At 52.5% G+C, this 21,912-nt stretch overlaps 1 protein-coding gene across 3 annotated transcripts in view; it reads left to right on the top strand.

The window, feature by feature from the left end:
* The window catches only part of MAPK4 (mitogen-activated protein kinase 4), a 172,654-nt gene extending 151,102 nt beyond the window's left edge, over nt 1-21,552 (top strand). For all 3 annotated transcript variants that reach the window (XM_070361725.1, XM_070361727.1, XM_070361726.1), the window contains 4 exons: nt 8,644-8,788; nt 10,278-10,439; nt 14,440-14,641; nt 18,350-21,552. In XM_070361725.1, coding sequence (XP_070217826.1) covers nt 8,644-8,788; nt 10,278-10,439; nt 14,440-14,641; nt 18,350-19,061 — 1,221 coding nt within the window. In that variant the 3' untranslated portion in view covers nt 19,062-21,552. The remainder of the gene's footprint in view (nt 1-8,643; nt 8,789-10,277; nt 10,440-14,439; nt 14,642-18,349) is intronic.
* The last annotated feature ends 360 nt before the right edge of the window (nt 21,553-21,912 follow it).

A 21,912-nucleotide genomic window follows, 5' to 3' on the forward strand; every position in this document is an offset into this window, starting at 1 on the left:
TCTCTCTTCCTGATTCTTAGCCGATTCATTCCATCTTTGTTACCTTCAATACAGGTGGTAGTTTACACCCCAGAGCCTTCAGAGAAGGAGAGTTGCCCAACGAAGTGCCTTTCATTCTTCTGGGTATGCTCTCCCCACAAGCTGAACAAGGGGGAATTTTAACCTTCCATGAGGGGATGAGTGAGCAGAAATGAGGTTGTGGGGGAGGTTGGGAGCAGGAGAGGGACTTCGGAGACTGGACTGTCCTCTGGGGGACTTGGTGACCTTGGCACTGTGTCACCGACCTTCTGCCCCAGCTTCCCACCCCCTCCCATCAGGAACAGTAACAGCACCCACCTTGTGAGCATATGTGTGTGCTAAGTCGCTTCTGTCATCTCCGGCTCTGTGAGACCCTATGGACAGTAGCCCCCCAGGCTCCTCTGTCCATGGGATTTTCCAGGCAAGAATACTGGAGTGGGTTGCCATTTCCTCCTCCAGGGGATCTTCCCGATCCAGGAATGAAACCGCATCTCTCATGTCTCCTGCATTGCCAGGCATGAGCGCCTGCCAACTAGTGCCACCTGGGAAGCCCCCACCTTATGAAACTGATAATCAAAGGAAAGGACGCAGAGCTCAGGTGGTACCTACGGCGACCCACTCCAGTACTCTTGCCTGGAAAATCCCATGGACAGAGGAGCCTGGGAGGCTGCAGTCCGTGGAGTCGCTGAGTCGGACACAACTAAGCGATTCACTTTCACTTTTCACTTTTATGCACTGGAGAAGGAAATGGCAACCCACTCCAGTGTTCTTGCCTGGAGAATCCCAGGGACAGGGGAGCCTGGTGGGCTGCCATCTATGGGGTCACGCAGAGTTGGACACGACTGAAGTGACTTAGCAGCAGCAGCAGCAGCAGGACATGGTCAGCTCCTGGCAAACATGACTATTGTCTGTGTCACTCAGTAGTGCTTTGGGGGGTGAATATTCTCTTTCTTTTTTGAGAGTGAATTAGAAGGGATTGCACTAAAGCCCTGAATCTGACCTCTAGGTTGGCCCCAAGGGCCCAGCTCCCAGTATCAAGGTCACATCAAACAGAAATCCGCAGCCACACCTCACATCTGAGGGAGCCCCTAGATTTCAGAGGGCTGGACTTGAACGTGACAGCTACCTTTGTCCCGCAATTCAAACATGGCCCACAAACTTCAAAATAATCTCCCCTTGACCGGTGATCAGTGTCTGAAATTCCACCACAGGCGTATCAATCATTCCTTTGGCTTAGATTTTTATCCAAGTCAGTCACCGCGTTGAAAGTGAGCATTTACCCTAGAAAAAACAGCCTTCGGGGCCTCCCCTTCCATGGAGTTGTGATCTGGAGATAAAGAGGTCCAGCATCACAAAGGCTTACCAGCTAAGCCAAGCAGAGGGGAGGGACCTGCAAGAATTTCCCCAGAGAGAAAATGAAAAAAAGAAATACCTTCCAGGGTTGTCGGGAGGTCAGCTGAGTTAATGCTGCCAAACTCCCTTGTGCCTAACGGGGACTCAACAAACATTCGTTCCCTTGTCCTCCTAACCTGTTGTCAGCGGTTTACACCTGGGGTTAACAAGGGCCTGAGAAGAGGGCTTGCTGGGTGAGCGGGTGAAGGTGAGAGTGTTTCTGTTTGGGGACAGGATGGGAGACAGAAAGGGAGGCCTTGGGGCCACTCCTTTGAGTCACTCTGGTCCCTGTTCACTTCCCCACTTGTCACAGAGGCCTTCCTAGACCACCCACCCAATCCCTCACTGTATCTCCTTACCCTGCTTGACTTTTTATTCCTCACGCTCCCTCGGCTGTCTTTCCTACCAAATGCATGTCTACAAGGACTTTGTTTTGCTCTCTGCCAGGATGGAATCTCAGCATTGCCAGTTCGGACCTGATTTGGCCCTGGTCAAACTATTTCCTTCTCTGTGCTGTCTTCATAGGGTCATTTTGATGATTAAATGCACTGATAATAAAGCAGCACGTGGCACAGTGCCAAGCACATCCTAAGTTCTCAATAAATGGCAGATGTTGTTATTATTGGTTATTTTCCAGTAAAATTTTCCTTCCTGTGGGTCAGCCGTCTGGAGAAGACTGCTGTGGCCACTCAAGGAATTCATCTCGAGTGGAGCCAGAAATAGAAGCCTGCACCAATTGCGGAACTGTGAAAATACTGCTTACCTTTCCAAAGCCAATGAGCCAGGGATCCCTAGGATACTGGTTCTCAAATATGGCTGCACATTGGGGTCACCTGGAGAAATGACTGATGCCTGGCTGCTCCACCAGAGACTCTGATGTCATCAGCATGGTTGGTGGCCTAAGCATCGGGATTTGTCTTAAGTTGCCCAAGTGCTTCTAATGTGCATCAGGTTTGAGAGCCGCTGCTCAAGACTGCTGCCAGATTTCCCCCTTGAAAGTCAGTGAGAGACAAGTGTCTAATTATGGCCTGCTGGTTAATGCATCTTCCTAAAAGGGGCCATTTGCTCACAGTCCAGCCCATTAAAAATTAATCACTTTGGCCCCGCGGGGTCCCCTCACTTAGAGATTGCTAGCGACTGAGATGCAGATTTCTAGGACTCTAGCGCCCCGCAGAGGAAATCCTGGAGGCCAGCAGCACAAGCAAATGGGGAAACTGAGGCTGGAGCAGCTGCACCAAGCCTTTGTCCACCCAGCCCAGCCCTGGTCCTGGCAAGGACGGCGGTATTAGAACTGGCGATCCAAACAAATGAAACATTTTGTCATGTCTTGCACTGTAACAGGACTCAGAGCTGATGATTAGGATCCCAGAGGGATAACATGCAAAGCTTTTATCTGTGATGTGAGCTCTAGTTGAGTGAGAAGACAACCACATTTTGAGAAAGTACTTTTTAAAAAGAAGCTCAGCTCCATTGCTCCCACCTTCCTGCTGTTTAAAGCAGGGAGAAGTACATTATGCTGAGTGAAAGAAGCCAGTCACAGACAGACAAATACTGTATGATCCCACTTATATGAATAGTCACATTCAGTAGTGCCAGAAAGAGTGCTGGTCGATGGGGGCTTTGGGGGCTGGAGTATGGACAGCTGTTGTTTAATAGGCATTGACTCAGTTTTGCACATGGTCGTGATGCTGGGACAACAATGTGAATGTACTTAATACTACTGAATTTTGTGCTTAAAAACAGTTAAAACGGTGAATTTTATGTGTATTTTATCACAAATAAAAATAAGTCATTTTTTAAAGCAATTCTGATTTTTTTTTTAGTGTAAAAAGAAGGGACCACATGGGGGCTGCAGGCCTATAGGAACTTAACTGGGCTTTTGGTTATTTCCATGGAAACTGGGGGAGAGATGAATTTCACTGGAGAGGATCCAGAGCAGGGAGTGGGGAGGGGGCAGCCCTGAGAAAGGAGGGCATCAGATCAGCACTTAAGGGGCATCCACTTTAGAGGTTAATGATGGCTCGGACGGTAAAGAATCTGCCTGCAATGCAGGAGACACGGATTCAATCCCTGGGTTGGAAAGATCCCCTGCAGAAAGTAATGGCTTACCCACTCCAATATTCTTGCCTGAAGAATTCAATGGACAGAGGAGCCTGGCAGGCTACGGTCCATGGGGTCACAAAGAGTTGGACATGACTGAGCGACTAACACTTTCACTTGAGAAGTTAATGAAAATTCAGGGCAGCTGATTTAACCACACTGTTCACCATGTGTATTTTAGCTGCATAAACAGAATGTGCATGCATGCTCAGTCGCTCAGTGGTGGCTGATTCTTTGCAACCCCATGGGCTGTAGCCCACCACGCTTCTTTGTCCATGGAATTTTCCAGGCAAGAACACTGGAGTGGGCTGCCACTTCCTTCTCCAGGGGATCTTCCAGATCCAGAGGTGGAACCCACGTCTCCTGCATTAGCAGGCAGATTTTTTACCACTGGGCCACCAGGGAAGCTGTAAACAGAACGTACCCGGTGACTTACCAATGATTGTGTTGTACACTGGGCTTGTAAGACTGTGCGTTCCTTTCCTCAGCTTGAGAGAGTCCCTGCTGCATATCTTCATGGAAATGAGTTTAACAGAATGAGTTTGGAGTCAGCAAGAAGAAAGGCGATTCCACTGTGGTGTTCTTTATGTTTTAAAAAGCTTCTAACATGCCTGATATGGATATTGGCACAAATAAGAATTATACCTTTGGAGGAAGGAGGCTGTGGAGAGGGAGGCCATGTATTTCTGCTTAAACTGGGCCTCTGAGAAGGTGGTGTTTTTCTAAATGATCTTTTGATGAGTGCTTGTAACACAAAGAATTAACCCCTATTACAGGTCAGTCTGCTGCTCAGTTAGAGAAATCTGCCTGGCCTGTGAGCAAGGCATTAATCCCTTGGGCAGGGCAGGATATTAAAGATCATCCAGGGTTTTGCTGGTTCAAATGCGGTCCCCCAACCTGCAGCATCGGTACCACCTTGTTGGCCTGATGAAATGAAATCTGCACGTGTTCAGCCCAGATCCCCAAGAATTCAAGTGCAAGCCAGAGTCCGAGGATCTGCGGCCTGCAGGGTGCTGCTGGCTCATCTCCCGTGAGCTTGTCCATCCCTGTCTGCCTAGGAGCCCAGCCCCACCCTGGGACAGCCTGGTGGGTTCGAGGGCTCTCTTTCTTCGAAAGGCAGTTCAGCCATCTATTCAGATCACAGGGACTACGTCGTCCCAAACTGGCGCTGCATCCCAGCTGTGCTGCTTGCAGCCTGGGTGACCATGGATGGGTTGCTTACCCTCTCTGTGCTTCAGATTCCTCCCTGTCAAATGACTGCCATAAGAGTCCCTAACTCATGGGGTTGTCTCAGGGATTAAAAGAGTTAATCCCTAGGAAGCATGAGAGCAGTTCGAGTATCTCAGTAAGCGTGAGCTATTATTATACTGCCTGGATTCCTGCCTCATGCCATGGCTCACGTCTGTCCCTAGAGCCTCAGAGAACAAGCTTAACTCCCCATCTGTATGACAGCCCTGTGTACATCCAGAGGCAGCTCTCATGCCCTCCTCTGCAATGTTCCCCAGGCTCTAAGTGCCCTGTCTTTCCCATTCCTTGGGTGACGTGCTTCTATTTCCACAGCACATCCGCCGGGAACTCTCCTGAGAACTTGCACCTCCACAAAATCACAGCATCCACGCCACAGCCCTGTTGACCCCCTCAAGGTCAAAAGTTCTTACTTCTCCGTAGCCTGATAACTCTTTCCCTTGACCCAGTTTCTTCTAGATCAGACAGGATCCATGTGTGCATTCCTCCCCTCTTCCAGGGAAGTGTGGTGCCCAGGGCCTTCCTGAACCTGTTAACCCCCGGCTACCCAGAGAGCACCTGAGTTGCAAGCCTCTCCAGGCTTCCCGCAGCCACTGCCAGGGCTCCACGAACGGCCCTCCCTCTAGTGGAGTCTACAGGAGCCCTACCACAGGCACAGGCCTCCCCGGACCTTCCATAGAAATCCCCATCCTACCCACCTCCCCTCCTTGCCCAACCCCACCCCCAAGTCTGCCCTGACCCAGAAATGCCCGCACCCCTCTGTTCCCATCCCTCCCTCCCCAGGGCTCCTTTTGCTCCAGAGCCTGGCAGAAGCCACAGGAAGAAAGTGAGTTAGTCGCTAGTCATGTCCAACTCTTTGCCACCCCCTGGACGGTAGCCCGCCAGGCTCCTCTCTCCATCAGATTTCCTAGGCAGAAATGCTGGAGTGGGTAGCCATTCCTTTCTCCACGGCATCTTCCTCACCCAGGGATCGAACCCACATCTCCTGCATGGCAGGCAGATTCTTTACCTCTGTCCTATGGCTCCTGATACACATCAGGGGCAGCCTTGCCTCTGCAAACATCTTTTACATTCAGGGCAGGTGCTTCAGAAGGAAGCCCCCTGCATCCACTTCAGCCCCAGATTCTGCAGACAGACAGGTGTTAATTATAGGGAATTCCATAACAGCCTGCTCACTGACACATCAGAGTAAACTCCCCTCAGTATCTTCCCCAATGAGCACTCTGCTTTTGCCTTCCTCTGACACTCTTACCTTCTGGCTGGAGAATAACATTGGGCCATTCTTTATTATAACGCACCCACCCAGATGTGCGCACCTACAGTTGGGCTTGTCTCATTTTGAGACTCAGACTTAAACTCACGAGTTAGTCTCCATACAACCACAGGGATGAGTCCAGATGCATCCGGCCAAGCAAAGGGATTTCAACTCAAAAGGCCACACGCTGTGACTCCATTTATATGCATTCTGTACAAGGCAAAACTAAGGGGATGGAAAAGAGTGGTTTCTAAGGAACTGCGGCTGCGGGGTGACCTGAAGCCGGCAGGAGGGGATTGTGTGAGATAACAGATAGTTATACATCTTGATTGTGACGGTGGTTACACGATTTTATACTTTGTCAAAACTCATGGAACTATACACTAAAAAGTGAATTTTACTGCTTATAAATTATACATCAATAAACCTGGCTTTAAAAAAAAGTACACTTGCCAGTCCTTTCTGGAACAAGGCAAAGTGTAAGGCAAAAGCCATCAACTTTTGTAAACTCCTCACTCACTGCTGAAAGTGGGAATTGGATCTCCCTGTAAAATCAGGTCTGTTAAAGAAAGGGATCAGTGGTTCCTCCAGTAGGGGCCCCATTTTGAAAGGGCTCAGACCATGCGAGACTTTCCTTACTCATTCATCCGTCCATCCACTCAACAGTGTTCATTGGACATTTCCTAAGAGGCAGACCTGGGACAGAAACGAGCAAGGCAGAAACGGCTGTGAAACAAGATAACAGCCTCTGCCCATGAGGGGGGAATTGTCCACTGGTCCCGGGGGTTGGGTGGGTGAGGCAGGTGGGATGGGAACAGCAGATAAGTAAAGTGCTCAGTCGTGTCCCACTCTTTGCCACCCCAGGGACTGCAGCCCCCCAGACTCCTCTGTCCATGGGATTTTCCAGGCAAGAATACTGGAGTGGGTTGCCACTTCCTCCTCCACGGGATATTCCCTACCCAGAAATCAAACCCACATCCCCTGAATTGCAGGCAGTCTTTTACCACTGAGCCACCGGGGAAGCCCCAGAGAAGTAAAGGAGCTCCTGGGAGGGGGCATTCAACTTCACCCCAGGGAGCTGGGGAGCTTCTGAGAGGAAGCAGACCTGCGTGAGTTAGCCGGGAAGGACAGCGGGTGTGAAGACACCCATCCCTGGAAGGTACACACGCAAAGGCCCAAAGGACAGAGAAAGGGGGCACGTTTTAAAAATTACAAGGAGCTCATTTGGGAGCCTCGAGGCTGGGGAGTGGGAGTGCTCTAGTCTTTTCTTCCTTTCTTCCACCAGTTTGAGGTCCTGCTCTGAAGAAACATGTGTCACCGAGGAGAGAAAACTGCTGTAACTGAGGGCTCTCGGGTTTTAAACACAATAAATCTTTGCTCAACAAGTGAAGAGATTTCAGATTAACTGATTAAAAGCTCCTGGGGACTTGAGCTTCCTAACTTTTCCTCTGTTTTAACCTGGGTCTGTGATACTTTCTACTTCAGCAGAAAAGGAAAATTAGATGCCAAATTGGAAATTACAACAGCAAATAACAAAATGTTCCCTAGACTCCCTGACTGGATACCCCTGGTGCTAACTGTCTGACCTTGACCACCAAATAGGTCTGTTTTTTTCACTTTAGAGAGACCGTTCCAGGTAATGCAAATAGACATTTTGCAGATTTCACTGTTGCACATGCTTTCTGAATTACACAGAGAACAGTTTCCACATGGCCTGGCTATATTTCCCTAAAGCACCTATGATGTCATTATTTCCCATAGGAAGGGCTTCCACCCCAGGCCACACACTGAGCAGTGGCTGAAATCAGCTAGAGCATCCACCCCACACTCTGTAGAACTCCCAGAACCCTCTGGGCCAACCAAAGCTGTGTCCAGTCTGCCCTTTAGGGCTGCTCCCCAAAGCCCTTCACCCACACCCATGATGAAGCTAGCTGCGTCCATTCCCAGCAGAAGATTGGTGTCTGGCATTGTAGCAGAATTAATTTAATCATAAGCACCAAAGCAACTGGCTTGATTTCAATTTTCCAGCTATTTCTGAGATTCAGCCCACTGAATAAATGAAATTCCAGTTTCTCGTCATTACTCTGTTGATGGTGATAATGAACTCGAGTACGGCTCCTGTTTATCCATCTTCTTACTAGATGAGGGTAGAGTGTTACGTGTTGTTACATCAAGATGGGCTGGGAAAGCGTTGCTCCTTAAATAGTGGCATCCTGGATCCCATTCCACAGAACAGAAGAACTCCAGGGCCTCGTAAGATTCCCCCACCAAACTCTTTGAGCCCCTCAAACCTGCCTGAACCCCTCTAAACAGATGATCAACAGGAAGGATGGAGAGTGAAAGGGGTCTTTTCTCCCAGAGAAGGGACAAGAAGAAAGGTATGGGAGGGAGTGATGCTCAGTCATGTTGGACTCTCTGTGATCCCATGGACCAGTCCATGGAATTCTCCAGGCCAGAATACTGGAGTGGGTAGCCTTTCCCTTCTCCAAGCAATCTTCCCAACCCAGGGATCGAACCCAGGTCTCCCGCACTGCAGGCGGATTCTTTTACCAGCTGAGCCACCAGGGAAGCCCTGTGGGAGGGAGGGTGTCCACAAATGACTGACCATTGGAAGCTGGGGTTTTGTCTTCCAGGGTTACCTGTCAGAAGGCCTGGTAACGAAGTGGTACCGCTCACCACGCCTACTCCTCTCCCCTAACAACTACACCAAAGCCATCGACATGTGGGCCGCCGGCTGTATCCTGGCTGAGATGCTCACGGGCAGGATGCTCTTTGCTGGTAAGCTGCTACCCGGGCCACCCTCCTACCCCTCTGCTGCAGCTCAGTAAAAGGAAGGGAAACATGCTAATCACAAAACCTGCTATCCTCCTCTTTGAGGTTGCCTCTGACTTTGACTGCACTACTTGGAGGCACCTTGTTATCAACCATTTCAGGCAAAATACTGGCTTAAAAAAAAGAAGAAGAAAAAAAAACAAAACATCTTGAGCACTAAACTTCCAAAATCAAGAAATCGTGTCTCTTCAAACACCTTAAGATTGACCCATGAAAACACCCACCCAACCTTTTCAGCTCCTTTCTCCCCTCTCCCTGCCACTGGGAGAGGTCAATCTGGAGTGCTCATTTAGAGAGGGGACCCCGCAGGCTCCCAGAGTCCTTGAACCGACTCTGCCTGAGGCCACTGCAGGGAGAAGCCAAGTGACTCCTTCAGAGCAGACGCTGATGTTTTGCCACGTTCTGGCTCAGCATTCACAGCATTCACATGCGCTTAGTGCCACACAGGGCATCGTCAGGGCGACACGGGAGAGCCCTGCCCTTGGCCTCCAGCTTCTGGAAGACTGGGACCCCAGGGGACTCAGTGATGGTGGGGGTTGCTCTGTGCAGCTGGATGAGTCAGGAAGGAAGACTGGCTTGGTTGGATTTAACCCAGTAGAGGTGAATGGCAAGACTACTCATGCAAAAAGGGAAAACAAAAGGAACGGAATGGCCTAGAGGCCAGAGGGCGGCAAAGATTCAGACCTGACCCACCCCAGCAGCATCAAAGCTCTGAAACAGCATCAGTGATGGCCTGGGTGTGGAAGAGGACTTGAGTTTCCGAGAAGCAGAAAGCCTGAAGCTTCTTATGGGTGAAGATGCTATTCATTCCCAGCATGTGGCATGGTCCGTGGCAGGGAGAGGACACTCCATAAATATTTGTTGAGTGAACGAATGAGTGAGTGAATGAGTGCTTGAATGAGCCATTCCTCCTGTCCCACAGACCTGGCACGCCCTGCCTTCCTCCCTCTGCCTGGAGGAGCACAAGTCAGTGTGCTCATGACATGTCCCAAACTTAATTTGCTATTCCTGATTTTTTTTTTCCCCTCCTAATGGGAACCCAAAAGGTAAGACTCATTTTTAGCCTTAAAATCTCTTCCTCCCCCAGCCTGGTAAAGGACAGCCACAGAGGTGCATAGGAAGGAACGCTTGGAAAGCCTCGGGTCGGGCTGCTCCCATCGTTTTAGCGTGGGCTGACTCAGGCTGTATGAGGCTGGACCATTCCAGAGGCACAGAATGCTAAGAGAATGGATGGGCCCCAGAGACTAGCCCTTCTTTCTGCATTTGACCAAGCCCCAGAAATGGCAAGCAACTTGCCCACCGTCACCCAGCAGTTAGCAGCAGAATGAACCCAGGCCCCCGGGCTCCCACTGTCCTAGGCTCCTAGGCGCTGGGGTTTCCACACCCACCAGCCCGGTGGGCGGCACGCGTAACCATCTGGCATTTGCCTCCCCAGGGGCTCACGAGCTGGAGCAGATGCAGCTCATCCTGGAGACCGTCCCCGTGATCCGGGAGGAGGACAAGGACGAGCTGCTCAAGGTGATGCCTTCCTTCGTCAGCAGCACCTGGGAGGTGAAGCGGCCGCTGCGCAAGCTGCTCCCGGAAGTGAACAGCGAAGGTACCGCCGCCCGACTGCCCGGCCGGCGTCTGGAGGCTGCACTCTGCGCCCTGGCTTCACCCTGGGCCCGGGGGCAGGCAGTCTTTTCCGAAAGGACCAGAGTCCCTAGACACAGAAGCGGGGGACCCCCCCGGCAGCAGGTCTTTGCCCTCGCTGCTTCCAGACCGAGTTCAGCCGTCAGGCCACCCTCAAGGCAGTCACTGCTGGTCCTCCACACTCAACCCTGATTTTGTTTCCTTTTCCTTCTTTCTCACTTGCCTCCCTCCCTCTCCTCCACCTCCCTTTACTTTTTCCCCTCTGGAAGGCATGGTACGGTTTCATCAGCTTCCAAGTCTGACGCAGGCTCAGCTCCCCATTCCACCAGTGACTAGCTGTTTTGGGCAAGCTTCTTAACTTCTCTGCATCTGTTTGCCTAACTGTAAAATGGGTATATTAATACATGACACATAGGGTCATTGTGACGAGTACATAAAATAGAGTTTGTAAAGTCCTTGGCATAGGATAGTTTCTCCATTATCTGAGATGTTAGAATATCACCAGTCTCATACCTGCTAAAGGCTTCCTTGTTGTTCTTCAGTCGCTAAGTCGTGTCTGACTCTTTGCCACCCCCTGGACTGAAGTATGCCAGGCTCCTCTGTCCTCCACTGTCCCCCAGAGTTTACTCAGATTCATATCCAGTGAGTCAGTGATGCTATCTAACCATCTCATCCTCTGCTTGAGGAAATTCCTATATCAGATAGGATATAGGTTTGGCCAATTGTAAGAGAAACCCAGATTCTCAACAACTTAAATAATATTTATTTCTTATTTAAGGAAAAAAAAAAAGAGTTTACTTCTCTCATATAAGAATCTAAAGTAGACAGTCCAGGGCCCCTGAGGTAGACCTGGTCTACAGTCATCTAGGGTCCAAGCCCCTTCTGTCTTATATCTCTACCACCTTAGGGTGTTGCCCTTACCCCTTGGAGGCAGGTGGGGGAGGAGGGCAGCCCCTTGCCTTTAAGGTCATGAGCCAGGATTTGGACACCTCACCTCCATTCATGTCCTGTTGGCCAGAGCGTAAGTCACCTGGCCCCACCTCGCTGCAGTGAGGCTGTGACATGGAAACTTACCCACTGCCACTGTGTGTCCATTACTCTGAAAGAGGAGAACAGACATGGGTACCAGCTACTGTCTCTGCCACGCTCCCCCTGCTGCCCCATCGAAAAACCAAGAACTCGGACTAACCGTGTCTTTGGCCATAATCCCCTGTCAATCAATAAACTGTCTCAGCTTCCCTGTCATCAAGGGAGAGAGGCAATTTGATTCCCTACAAATTAAGTCTCAGCCCATCCACATTTTCTTTGATTCTTGGGCCTTTGTAGAAATCCTGACATGTGACAGGAGGTTCAGAATTCTCAGGAATTCTGGATCAGGGGTGAGTCATCCATGTCTCTTCCCAAACCACCACACACACACAGCAGCCCCTCTGAACATTGTGGGCCTGTCTCAGAGAAACCAGAGACGTGATAGATGGTCTACCTGGGAAGACAGATACCTGTCAGAGATGAGCAGATGAAGGAACACATCCTAAGGGACCAGCGAGAGCTCTGGGGGTTTGGGGAGGGTGTGAGAGCCGCCGGGCACAGAGAGGGACAGAGAGCCGGCCCGGAGAGCTGATGAGCTCTGGGATCAGCAGGATCTGATCGTCTGAAGTGAAGCGGGAGGGGTGAGCAAGGCCAAGAGCCCACAAGGCTCTGAATGCCCAGGCGACGTGTGTGGACTGGATCCTGGAGCCAAATAGAGGTTCACGAAAGCCGGGCCGGCTTCATCCCCCCAATGTGCCGGCTTCAACCACAGTTCTCTCATCCGTCTCTGGGCTTGAAAAGTGACCCTGGTCAGCCTGACCTCAGGGGAGAGAGGTACGGCTGAAACGAAACTTCAGTAGGGAAAAGGGTATCACACCCGCCTGCCCCAAAGAGCCAGCTGCTGTCCCTCGGCTCACCCTGGGCTGTCCCTCTGAGGGCCTACAGGCCTGAGAAGAGGCTGTCTCTCTAGCTTTCCCCCTCGGAGGCACGAAGGACACAGTCTGGGTGGACTGTGTCCCCCGAGCAGCCGCCACTGCACAGCTGCAGGACAAGGGAGCAGGCCCGAGACCGCACCCCGAGGCCGTCAGTCCTGAGCTGTGCTGACAAGAAGCAACTATACCACAGGGGACAGAGCCGATGAGGAAGTCTCTTCCCAAAACAGGGAGAGGAGCACTCTGGCCCTGCCCCCCACCCCGCCTCTCAATCACCAGAGATGCCCCTCCCTGAGAATCCTTCCAGAAACCCTGGGGGCTCTGAAAAGCCCAGCTGGGAATCCAGTGGGGCCACATAAAAGTCACATGATTGCACAGCTGCTACTGCTAAGTCGCTTCAGTCGTGAATGACTCTGTGCAACCCCATAGATGGCAGCCCACCAGGCTCCTCCGTCCATGGGATTTTCCAGGCAAGAGTGCTGGAGTGGGGTGCCATTGCCTTCTCTGAAGCCTCATTATATCAGAAGCACCAAAAAAACCCACAAAAACATGTGGGAGGTTGAACTTGCAGAAGAAGAAAGAGTTGGGGAGCGAGGGCGATGGTCATGCGTTAAGGGGAAGCCAGTGCTGTAGCTGATAGACCTGAAATCTCCATGGCCTACCTGCTAGCGATGTAGGCACTGATCAACTCAAGTCCAGGCAGACGGGGGCCTCTGCCCAGGACACAGGCCTTCTGCCATCTTCAATCAGAGCTTCCAAGGCTCCGACGGGCACCAACTTCCAGCTGAAGCCAGAGGCGGGAAAGACAGCAGACACACGTGCAGGAGGTTTTGAAGAAGATGGCCTTGATCTGCCAAACCTCCAGGGGCAACATGTGGGAGAAAGGGCTCTGGACCCAGGAGGCCTGGGCTGGCAGGCTCTGTCCCCCCGCCTTCCTCCATGGTGACAGCTCTCACTCAGGCTTTCTACTGCTGAGTCCTACAGAAGGAGGGCCCTCCACTGGCTCCCCTCACAGCTGCACTCAACCCACGACACCTGATGGTGGGGATGGAGATGCCACTGCTTCCCCCCTCCAGGTGGGACCACCTCCGAGGCGTGTCCCACGCTGTCTCTCGGAGGACCCAGTGGAACGGAGCCCCAAGTGCCTTCAGCAGGAACTTCTCACTGGCACGTCCTTGGCTGGCTTCTCCCCGACCCCCCACCGGTGCTTCCTGGGGTCACTGCCACATAAAGTGCCTCCACCCCGTTCCTTGTCTCTGCAGAAATCCAGCCAAAGGCAAAGTTCTAGCCCTGACCTCCCGTAACCAACGGTGACCTTATCTTACAAGTCACTGCAATCCCTCTGTATGTATTGTATGTATGTGGGCAGTCAAGTCATGTCCGACTCTTTGCGACCCCATGGACTGTAGCCTGCCAGGCTCCTCTTGTCCATGGAATTTTCCAGGCAAGAATACTGGAGTGGGTTGCCATTTCCTGCTCCAGGGGATTTTCCTGACCCAGGGATCGAGCCCACATCTTTTGGGTCTCCTGCATGGGCAGGCAGATTCTTTACCACAAGCGCCACCTGGGAAGACCGTAACCCCTCTGAAAGTGAAAGTAAAAGTCTCTCAGTCGTGCCCGACAACTTGCGACCCCATGGACTATACAGTCCATGGAATTCTCCAGATCAGAATACTGGAGTGGGTAGCCAATCCCTTCTCCAGGGGATCTTCCCAACCCAGGGATCAAACCGGGGTCTCCTGCAATGCAGGTGGATTCTTCACCAGCTCAGCTACCAGGGTAAGCCCTCTGGACCTCCATTAATTCATTTGTGGAGTCAGAAAGCAGCATCTGCTCTGAATTTATCCCTAGACTGTGGTGAGGGTCATGAGAAAGGGAACGGGTAAGAAGCCCTTTCACAAATGGAAAAGTACAGACACTCGGGGGCATCCCTAGGCTGAGGAGTCTCATTCTCAGTGTGGCAAGGGCACCAATGACCATCCCGTCCTGCTCTGCTCCCCACAGCCATCGACTTTCTGGAGAAGATCCTGACCTTTAACCCCATGGATCGCCTGACCGCCGAGATGGGGCTGCAGCACCCCTACATGAGCCCGTACTCTTGCCCGGAGGACGAGCCCACCTCACAGCACCCCTTCCGCATCGAGGATGAGATTGACGACATCCTGCTGATGGCCGCCAGCCAGAGCCAGCTCTCCAACTGGGACAGGTGCGGCTCCAGGGGCCCCAGCCCTGGAGGTTGGGGTCCATGGCCCCATCCTCCCATTTCTACCTGCCTCTGATCCTTCATGACATCTCCTTCTGTCTTCCGAGGTCTAAAGTCCATGGGGCGCTTTCCCCAGCTTGGCTTCCCGCCCTTCCCTCCTTGTCCCTAGACGCTCGCTGTAGATGAACAGCTGTGTCCTGCGCGTGCGGTCAGGGGCTGCCTTTGTGCCTCTGCCACCCTCTTTCCCCACCCCAGCTGCACCGCACACCCGGGCTCAACACAGAGTTGGGCAAGCATTTCATGTGCACCCGCGCTGGAGCTCACGTCCTATAGGCTGGGAATTTGCCCCAGAAAAGCAAAGCACAGCAATGCAAGAAAACAAGGTGCAGTTCACCATCACACAACACCTTCCTGCTCTTCACACCCTTTGCATGTTCTGAGAAGCCAGTAAAGCGGGGACCATTATCATTATTGCCCACTGATATGACACGAGGAAGCCACAGCTCAGAGAGGCTAGAGACTGGTGTCGTGTCACAGGGCTAACACCTGGCCATGAGGGGCAGTCCCCTGTCTCATGTCAGACACCGTTAACACTTGCAGAACTCTTCTCTCCTAAGCTGGGCCGGGCCTCAGAATCCTTCTCAACCCAGTGTGCCTAGAAGTCACTACCAATGAGTCAGAGCTGGGGAGAAGATATGTTTTTTTTGTTTTTGGTTTTTTTTTACAAACTCCACATAAGCACACAATGATCTCCCAGGGCCCTTCCCATTCTGATGTTCTAGATCAGGCAGAAACGTTTAGGCATCACCACCTGCTAATTCTGGGAGGGGAGCGATGGTAGCTGCTCCGTTTAGAAACAGAACTCCAGGGCTTAGCAGCTAGGACTCCGAGGGGGCCAAAGTGGGAGCCCTGCTGCTGTGAGAAACTGACAGCTAGTTACAGAAGTGACAGATGAGCAGTGTCTCCTCTTCGGTCATTTGACAGATGATGGGTTTCAGATTAAGGAGGCTCCGAGGGAGGGTCAGGGCTACCTTGCTATTTTGGGACAGGCTGGTTGTTGTCAATGGTTGTTATCAAGTGTTGCCAGCAAACAGAGATTAACGAAGACCCTCTCTGCTGCTCCCATGCTAGGCCTGCCCTTGAATGTGGTCCCTGCAGCCCCGCCCCCTCCACTCCACAGCGTCTAGGGCACAGCGCATTGGCGTGGCAGGGTTCATCCATGCTCATCACGGCTATGGCCTGAGGCTGGTGCCTGGAAAACTGTAGCAGGGTTTCTTTGGCCCCTGCCCATCAACTCTGACCACTTCTAAACCTGGGGCTTATCTGCTCTGACTTTTCCCATCACACCTGCATGACGAAGGCGGTGACAAGCCCCTGCCCACAGGCCCTGCTGCTTTGGGCAAGCTGTTGACTTCTGAACACTCGTGTCCTCACCTATGGAGCAGGTGATAATACTCCACAGGGTTGCCCTGGAGACTGCGGACAACTTATCGGGTTGGCCGAAAAGTTTGTTAGGGCTTTCCATACCATCGTGTGGACAAGCCCGAACAAATTTTTTGGCCAACCCAATACATTTGGCCCTTAGCAATGTAGCAGCCAAAAGTGAAAGACATCCCATTGGGGTGTTATTAAATGCTATCACAGAGCTGCAGAAGAATGGGATGAATATGAGCTTTTCCTTTTTGAATTATGCCCAGTCCAGCCAGTGTAGAAACTGGCAAGACAGTTCCGTGAGTCATGCAGCTGGAGCACTCACGGCTCCCTGAAGCTCTGAATCCTCAGGAATGCCATCTGCACATACTCATACTGTGTCCAGGGTCCCAGCCTAACCCTTACCAAGATGCTGGTCCTGGTTTGAGGGGATTCTGAAACCTCAAACTAACAGAACTTTCTTTCTAATAGAACCAACAGAGCATCCAAAAGTGACGCTCTTCACAAGTTCTTCCTCCTGAAATCTCTGCCATTTCAAGTACCCTCATGGGAGGAGGCAGTGTTCACCTCGAGGAGTGACTCCTGCCCTAATGGCATCAACAGGCAGAACTGGTACCTTCCTGTGCTTCACAAACCACAAGGCATGGACCGCAGCTGCCTGCCTGCCCAGTTACACAGTCAAACCAGCCTGCCCTTGGTTTTTCCTGTGTGAGCACTCGGCCTCCTGTTCCAAGAGGTTTCTTCTGTGCTCCCTGCCTCCCCATCCCCTAAATTCTGCATAGAACACCTGACATGGGGAGGGCTCAGCCCAGGCTGATGGCCTGCCCGCCTGCCCACCTGCCCTTCACTGGGCAGCTGCTCTCCAAGGCCCCAGGACAGTCAACAGAGGGCAGAATTACAAGGATCCCTGGTCTCTTTTGAGGGTACGCCAAGAGGTACCAAAGAGGGTACTTCTTTGGTACGCCCCACCTGCTCACATCTGCACAAAGTCCTGAAGAGCCTCCAACCGGAACCCCTAGGGCAGGGTTCTTAGCCCTGGTTGGAACTTAGAAACACCTGGAGAGGTCTGATGAACTGCCGGGCCTTTCCCTAGACATACTGAATCAGCATTGGAGGTGCAGGGCGGGCATGGAACTTTATTTTTAATTCCTCCCCCCCCCCCGACACACACACATGCACACACGCACGCGCGCACACACACACACACACAAGTGATTCTAATCTGAGCCAAGGTGGTGAAGCACTCATCAGAGCCCTGCTACTCAAAGTGTGGGCCACGGACCAGCAGCATCACATCACCTGGGAGCCTGTTAGACACGCAGATTCTCAGACCCCACCTCATCTACTGGATCAAGATCTGCGTTCTAACAAGGTCCCCAGGTGATTTGTGTGGACATCACAGTTTGAGGAGCACTACATACATGGATCCACTAGAAAATGCATTCCAAGGTGACAAGGGTTTCGTTGCCTGCTGTGTCCAGTAATGCCCAGTATAGCACCTGGCACAGAGGAGGTGCTCAAGAAATATTTGTAGGGTATTGAATGAATGGGCTTCCAAAGAGGCCCCAGTGGTAAAGGGCGTGACAGTGCAGGGCGTGATCCCTGGGTCGGGAAGAGCCCCTGGAGGAGGGCATGGCAACCCACTCCAGTATTCTTGCCTGGAGAATCCCATGGACAGAGGAGCCTGGCGGGCTACAGTCCATAGGGTCACAAGCAGTGGGACACGACTGAAGTGACTCAGGATGCACACACATTGAATGAATACTATACATACATTCCATGAAATTCTCCAGGCCAGAATACTGAAGTGGGTAGCCTTTCCCTTCTCCAGGGGATCTTCCCAACCCAGGGATCGCACCCAGGTCTCCCACATTGCGGGCAGATTCTTTACCAGCTGAGCTACAAGGGAAGCCCAAGAATACTGGAGTGGGTAGCCTATCCCTTCTCCAGCCGATCTTCCCTACCCAGGAATCGAACTGGGCTCTCCTGCAGACCGATTCTTTACCAACTGAGCTCTGAGGGAAGTCCCTTGAATACAAGAGGAAACAATCAGTCCCTCCACCTGCACACTGGGGGCTCACCGTTACTGTTCCTTTGTCCCATGTCCCTCCCACCTTGGAGGTGGGGGACAGCAGGAGCTGGGGGGACTAGGAAGGAATGGAAAGCCTGGCTGTTGGGGGCAAACAGTGATGAGGGGGGTGGCTCCCTCTGCAAAGCCACCCTGGCTGGCGGGGCGGGCAAGAGGGGGGTGTCCAACGGCCATCCCGTCTTACCTTGCAGGTACCCCGTGAGCCTGTCGTCGGATCTGGAGTGGCGGCCCGACCGGTGCCAGGACGCGAGCGAGGGGCAGCGTGACCCACGCGCGGGGTCAGCGCCACTGGTGGAGGACGTGCAGGTGGACCCGCGCAAGGACTCCCAGAGCAGCTCAGAGCGCTTCCTGGAGCAGTCACACTCGTCCATGGAGCGCGCCTTCGAGGCCGACTACGGGCGCTCCTGCGACTACAAGGTGGGCTCGCCGTCCTACCTGGACAAGCTGCTGTGGCGCGACAGCAAGCCGCACCACTACTCGGAGCCCAAGCTCATCTTGGACCTGTCGCACTGGAAGCAGGCAGCCGGCGCGCCCCCTGCTGCCGGGGTGGCCGGCGTGGCCACGGTGACCGTGGACCCCGGGCCGCGAGACGACGAGCCGGCCAGCCTCTTCCTGGAGATCGCGCAGTGGGTCAAGAGCACGCAGGGCGGCCCCGAGCGCGGCGCCAGCCCGCCCCCTGACGGCCCAGAACGCCGCCGGTCCCCACCCGGCCGCCCGGCCCCCATTGACGGGGGCGCCAGCCCGCAGTTCGACCTGGACGTGTTCATCTCCCGTGCTCTGAAGCTCTGCACCAAGCCCGAGGACCTGCCGGACAATAAACTGGGCGACCTCAACGGCGCGTGCATCTCCGAGCACCCGGGTGACCTCGTGCAGACCGAGGCCTTCTCCAAAGAAAGGTGGTGAGGGCAGAGGGGCGCTTCAGCCCGTTCCCCCGGAAACCATCCCGGGAAAGCCAGCCCAGGCCGGAGGGGACCGCCCCCCTGGCACCTCCACCAGCCCTTCCACCCGCTCTCTGCTGCCCTGGAGTTAGCGAAACAGGAAGGATCCGAGGAGCGAGAGGAATGTCCATTTCTTAAACTGCCTTAATAACTAGCCTTTAACCTCTGGGAGCGTGTTTGAACAGGAGCCTATTTTGGGGGCTGGGGGGTGTGGGGGGGTTGATCACTTTGCCAGCAAAGAAGAGGCCCTTGTGTTTTTATCAGCGGTGGTGCCAGGGCAGAAAGGTCTTAGCAGTCAACAGGCCCCACCTGGGTGGCTGCCTGGAGAGGAGCCTGGCAGAGAGGGTTGGAACTCTCTAGTCCAAGCAGCCTCAGCTCACAGATGAGAAACACAGTGAGGTCCAGAGAAGCCAAGTGACTTGTTAATAAGATCGGGGCCTAGCCGGTGTCAGGGCAAGCCTTGAATCCCAGTCTCCTGGCCCCCAGGCCAGTGTCTGTCCATCTGTCCACTGAACAATGTCTTCCTCTACTGGGGTCACTCTGGCCTTTTTCTCACAAAACTTGGTTCAAGACGTTTCTTCCCTGTCCATTACCAGCTTACCCATTCCGTGTGCTTTTACTCAGAGCCGTGTCCTGTGAATTCTGAAATTGGACATTGAGCCAGCTTCTTTCCCCTTGTCAACAAGCGTATTTTTTTTTTTTCCTGGCTTTCATGGCACCCCACTCCAGTACTCTTGCCTGGAAAATCCCACGGACGGAGGAGCCTGGTGGGCTGCAGTCCATAGGGTCGCTAAGAGTCGGACACGACGATCGACTTCCCTTTCACTTTTCACTTTCATGCACTGGAGAAGGAAATGGCAACCCACTCCAGTATTCTTGCCTGGAGAATCCCAGGGCCAGGGGAGCCTGATGGGCTGCTGTCTATGGGGTCGCACAGAGTCAGACACGACTGAAGTGACTTAGCAGTAGCAGCAACTACTGAATATTCCCATTTGCCTCACCCCCGTATGATCTGAACTCTTGGTTTCAGATCAGACCAGTTTGGGATCTGTGGGTAAAATCACCCATCCTCCCAGGCCTGTGCACACACCTTTTCCAGAACTTCCTATGCACTTTTCTGACACACGCGCAGACACAGTGACACAGCTCTTGTTCCCCAGGGAATGCCGTACACTGGTGAGTTTGAAGACAGCAATTCCAAGAATCCCTGCAGCCTGCCCCGCACCCCTAGTACACACAGCCCCACTCCAAACCTACCTTGGGAGCTTGTGTTCTCAGCCCAAATTGCCCCTTTGGAGGAAAGCAGTGAAGTGCCTGCAACAGAGCAGATGTGCTGGGAGAGACGCTCTCACACAGGACCCATCGACCTTCATTAATTCTGCCCTTGGTTTGATCATCGATTTAGCCCTAGCAAACAGCAGGCCCTGAAGAAATGTACTGGAGAGCAAGGGGCCTTGGGGACAAGGAATCCAGAAAGGCAGGAAGGTCTGAAAAGTGGGGTGCTGACATTGAGGGCCCTCAGGGGTCAGGTATCAGCAGGGGGTCCCCATGACAAAAGAAGGGACCTGAGACCACCATGTTCTCCCTAGCTTAGGCTAGGATGAATTTGGAGCATGCCAAACCAGAGGTGCCAGAGAAGGCAATGGCACCCCACTCCAGTGCTCTTGCCTGGAAAACTCCATGGACGGAGGAGGCTGGTGGGCTGAAGTCCATGGGGTCTCGAAGAGTCGGACACGACTGAGCGACTTCACTTTCACTTTTCACTTTCATGCATTGCAGAAGGAAATGGCAACCCACTCCAGTGTTCTTGCCTGGAGAATCCCAGGGACGGGGGAGCCTGGTGGGCTGCCATCTATGGGGTCCCACAGAGTCGGACACAACTGAAGTGACTTAGCAAACCAGAGGTGCACGCGTTCACAGAGCCTCAGGGGACAGTGTGTAGCATGGCAGGTCCTCTGCAGAGGCATGGAGTCCGGTCCCCGGCAAACGCTCTTCCGTTTCCACCACCGGCGTTCAGCTCCCCCCAGAGATGCCCATAGGAGCCGGTCTGTAAACAGAGGATCCCCCAGTGTTGATCGTAGGCTGTGTTCACCCTCACCTCAACAGCACCTTAAATCTAATCAGCTAACTAGGATCTGTACATTGAAACCTGCAACACATTAGAAACTTATATTTAAAAACAGTTAACCATACTGACCAATTTTTACCTGGGAAATATGTAAATATGAAGTGTTGGGGTTTCTTTTTTTTTTTTAAGAAAAGGAGACACTCACCGCTCTCACGTGCCATTTGTCCTCAGAGGGCGGTTTTACTTTTTTGGTAAAGGAACAAGCTGCTGATCTTGACAAGGAGTTCATATATAATTGTTATTACAGAGGAATTGCTATTACTCATGTTTTAAAAATATCTATTAAACATTATTAAACTTGATCGGGATGGGCCAAATAAAGTTTTATTGGAACATAGATTCATTTGTTCGTCTACTTACTCTCATTCATTTACACGTTATCTGCTGTCTTTAACAGCAGTTGAGTCATCGGAACATGGCTGGATTCTCCCTGTACCTGTGAAGACGAGGTGTTTTGAGGGGTTGCAAGTTGAAGGGGAGGTGAGGAGAGAATCTACAAAGATTGGTAAAAAGGGAAGACATTCCACAATCACCTGGGTCAGGCCCAGTGTCCACCTTGTATGTTTCAAACCATCTCTTGGAGCCAACTCCAAACCTTCTGACCGAGGTTGGTTCTTGGTCCCACAGCTTCCTCCTAGCTTGGAGCTCTATCAGTGAGGAAAGTCAGAGGAAGCACTGGCTTAGTTTC

Source organism: Bos mutus, chromosome 24 (genome assembly GCF_027580195.1).
Source record: "Bos mutus isolate GX-2022 chromosome 24, NWIPB_WYAK_1.1, whole genome shotgun sequence".
Classification (NCBI taxonomy): domain Eukaryota; kingdom Metazoa; phylum Chordata; class Mammalia; order Artiodactyla; family Bovidae; genus Bos; species Bos mutus.